This window comes from Acyrthosiphon pisum, chromosome A1 (genome assembly GCF_005508785.2).
Source record: "Acyrthosiphon pisum isolate AL4f chromosome A1, pea_aphid_22Mar2018_4r6ur, whole genome shotgun sequence".
Taxonomy (NCBI): domain Eukaryota; kingdom Metazoa; phylum Arthropoda; class Insecta; order Hemiptera; family Aphididae; genus Acyrthosiphon; species Acyrthosiphon pisum.
Window position 1 is genome coordinate 12,969,849 of NC_042494.1, and position 3,192 is coordinate 12,973,040.

The window sequence follows — 3,192 nt, forward strand, 5'->3', positions numbered from 1 at the left end:
AAACGCCTGCTGATATTCCACTGTGACCCAGAGCTACCATCACAACCCCATTTAAATATAAACTCTACTTCACAGTTTTCAGAATTTTTAAATGTATTATTATACTGAGAAAAATCAAGTATTTCACATAAACGCCTAGTAGTATGATCCAATAACTGTTGCAAAGGTATTGACGCACTAATTTCATTCACATGTATACATTCTGGATAACAACGTTGTTTGGATTCAATTTTTCGTTTATAACTTGGATTATAACTTTGATTGTAATACAATAGTAATTTATTTCAATAAAACGAAACGCCAAAAAAAATTTTTTTTATATTACGTGTGCAACCACTTCTTTCCGTAGAATGAAGCAGTTTAAATGATTTAATCTAACTCATGGCAAGAGATATGATTATTACTATCGATAATATAGTAATTAACTTATCTATAGGTTGTAACAAACACACATACATAGTTATTTGTATAAAACTTGATGGAAAATTTTTTTATTTTTGGCCGGCTACATAATTATTTGACAACACTGTGCGTCGCCACAGTTATTGGCAAAGTCAAAAATATGCGTAAAGCTATTTCGACATTTGGATATTCAGCACGCAAAGAATATGTTGTAATTAATTGTAGTAGGGCTAAAGGTGTTGCGGCTCTTAAGTCAGGTAAAAGAGAAAATGCTTGAGACTTAAAATCTTTTATTTCAGAGATAAAATTGGAAGAATTTAGATCGGTTTCATACTTCAGAGATAAGTCAGCTGCACATTTTTGTATATAGTCCATAGAGTGGTCCGTCAAGCTACTACCATACAAAAATCCAAAATTTTCATTAATTTCTGACATATTTTCGAATCGATTGATTAACTCTGTAAGAATTCGATCATAAGCTTCAAAAATATCTTTTTTAAATTCAATCTGTTGAGATATAACTTGCACATTATCTTCAATTATCTCGAATTCTAATTATTTTGAAATTTCTAATGGAATGTTTTGTATTTAAATGGTTGCCATGGTGATATGTAAAACATATTATTCTTATAGAGTTGGCAATTTTAATTGGCAACGAAGTGAACGGGATCAGATATTTATATATATACAGATAGATTATACCTCTGAGCAGAAGATAGGCTAATTTAAAAAGGGAGAGGACCAACCCCGGGAGGTGCTCAAACAGGGATTTTGATATTTCATATGGACATTTTCATTTATAAATGGTTGTCATGGGTTTTAAAGCTATTATAATAATAATTATTGGTCACTAAAGATTTTCAACCCTTTAAAATGGTTGAAGATGAGGGATTTAAAAATTGTGTACATTTATTAAATCCGTCATATAAAATCCCAAATCGTCATACATTAACTAAGGTTAGCATACCGGCATTATACCAAAAATGTCTAAATGAAACTAAAGAAATGGTAGTGACTGAAGCCGTAAGTGGTTGTATAGCAATTACATTCCATTTAATTGACAGTTTAATTAAATTGAAATCCGTATTGTTGAGCTGCCATGAATTCTCACATAATCATACCAACCCAAATTTGTGTACAAAATGTAAATCAATCTTAGTAGATTGGGATTTAGAGGGCAAAATTATATTTGCCGTTTCAGACAATGCAAATAACATACAGTTGGCATTAACTAAGTTGGAGCTCAAAGATTTTGGCTGTTTTGCTCTTACCTTGAATTTGATTGTATAACAGCGCTACGTTCACAATCAGAACTGCTGGATAAAGTTAAAACGATAGTAACTTATTTTCGTAAGTACATCTGCAAATAAAAAATGTAATGTTTATCAAACAAGTAATGGTGCCAAAGAGCCTATTAAAAAGCTTCTACAAGATGTTAGTACCCGATGGAATTCCACTTTTTATATGCTCGAGCGTTTTGTTGAGCTTGAAACTTCTATACGGGGAACACTCAGGCTTCTTTACAATTCACCAAAAGGATTAACTTCAGACGAGTGGAGAGTAATCAAAGAGCTTATCCACATTCTACGTCCTTTTGAAGAAGCAACTAAGGCTGTTAGTGGTGGTAATTATATGGCAGCTTCTATAGTTATTGTTATAGCACAGGGGCTAATAAATGTTTATGAACAACTGCAGAAACAGAATTATACATTGAGGGTCAATGATGTAATAAAAAACATCTTAAGTGGTATGAAAGAAAGAGATCGATGGGGAAGCATTGAAAAGAGTAAAACCTTGGCCCGTTGTACGTTTCTTGATCCTAGATTTAAAGATGTTCCATTTAATGAAGTATTGCAACAGACAGCCAAAACCAAAATCATCCAGTTAACTACAGCCATAATATCATCTAGTGGGGCTGGGTTATCCGAGGAGCAATCAATTCCAAATGATTTAACCGAACCTAAAAATAGTTTATCAATTTGGAGTACCGTAGATACTAATGTGGCCCAAAAGAAACCTGTTGGCACAAATACATCTAGGGCAATAATAGAAATACAGCGGTATTTGGAAGACTCATTGCAACAAAGAAATGCAGATCCTTTGAAAAGGTGACAAGAAAATAATCATAATTACCCATATTTGAGCCAGTTAGCTAGGAAAACACTCTGTTGTCTTGGCACATCAGTGCCTTGTGAACGTGTGTTTTCATAATCTGTGTTATTGATTAGTGATCGGCGTAAGTGATTAAGCAGTAATAAAGTAGAGATGCTCATGTTTCTTAACCAAAACACCTAATTATAGTATTAAAGTACCTAAAATTTAACATATTAATTATTATATTATTATTTATGTATTTATATGTGACTTATTTAAAATTTAAATTATTACCTTTTACGAATTATTCAATCATTTTATCTGGATACTGTCCAGTTTAGTTAAGTCCGTGCGACCTTTTTTTTTTACATTCTTATTAAGCACCCCAAGACACACATTTTGGAAAAAAAAAAAACCTTAAAAATCGATAGGTTGCTAAACTAGAATTATGCCAAATTTTTACGTCATAAATAATCCATTTTACTCAGTTATGATTAATATTACAGCTAATTGACCCATTATCAAATTAAGAAGTAAGAATAGAATCTAGTGAACCTCTTATCATGAAGTTATTTTTTTTAATTGAAAATTGTTTATGAATTCTAAAATACTTATACTTTGCTTTAAAATTAAAAAAATAAAAGTTAATGGAATTTTTTTTGTAATTATAAAGCCTAAAAGTTTATATCTGTTATG

The 3,192-nt window shown here is 31.2% G+C and overlaps 1 protein-coding gene across 1 annotated transcript; it reads left to right on the forward strand.

Moving 5' to 3' along the window:
* Positions 1-1,866: 1,866 nt before the first annotated feature.
* LOC103309330 (zinc finger BED domain-containing protein 4-like) lies at positions 1,867-2,514 on the forward strand. Its single transcript, XM_008184517.1, has one exon. The coding sequence runs from the start codon at positions 1,867-1,869 to the stop codon at positions 2,512-2,514; it is 648 nt and encodes a 215-aa protein (XP_008182739.1).
* Positions 2,515-3,192: the final 678 nt, after the last annotated feature.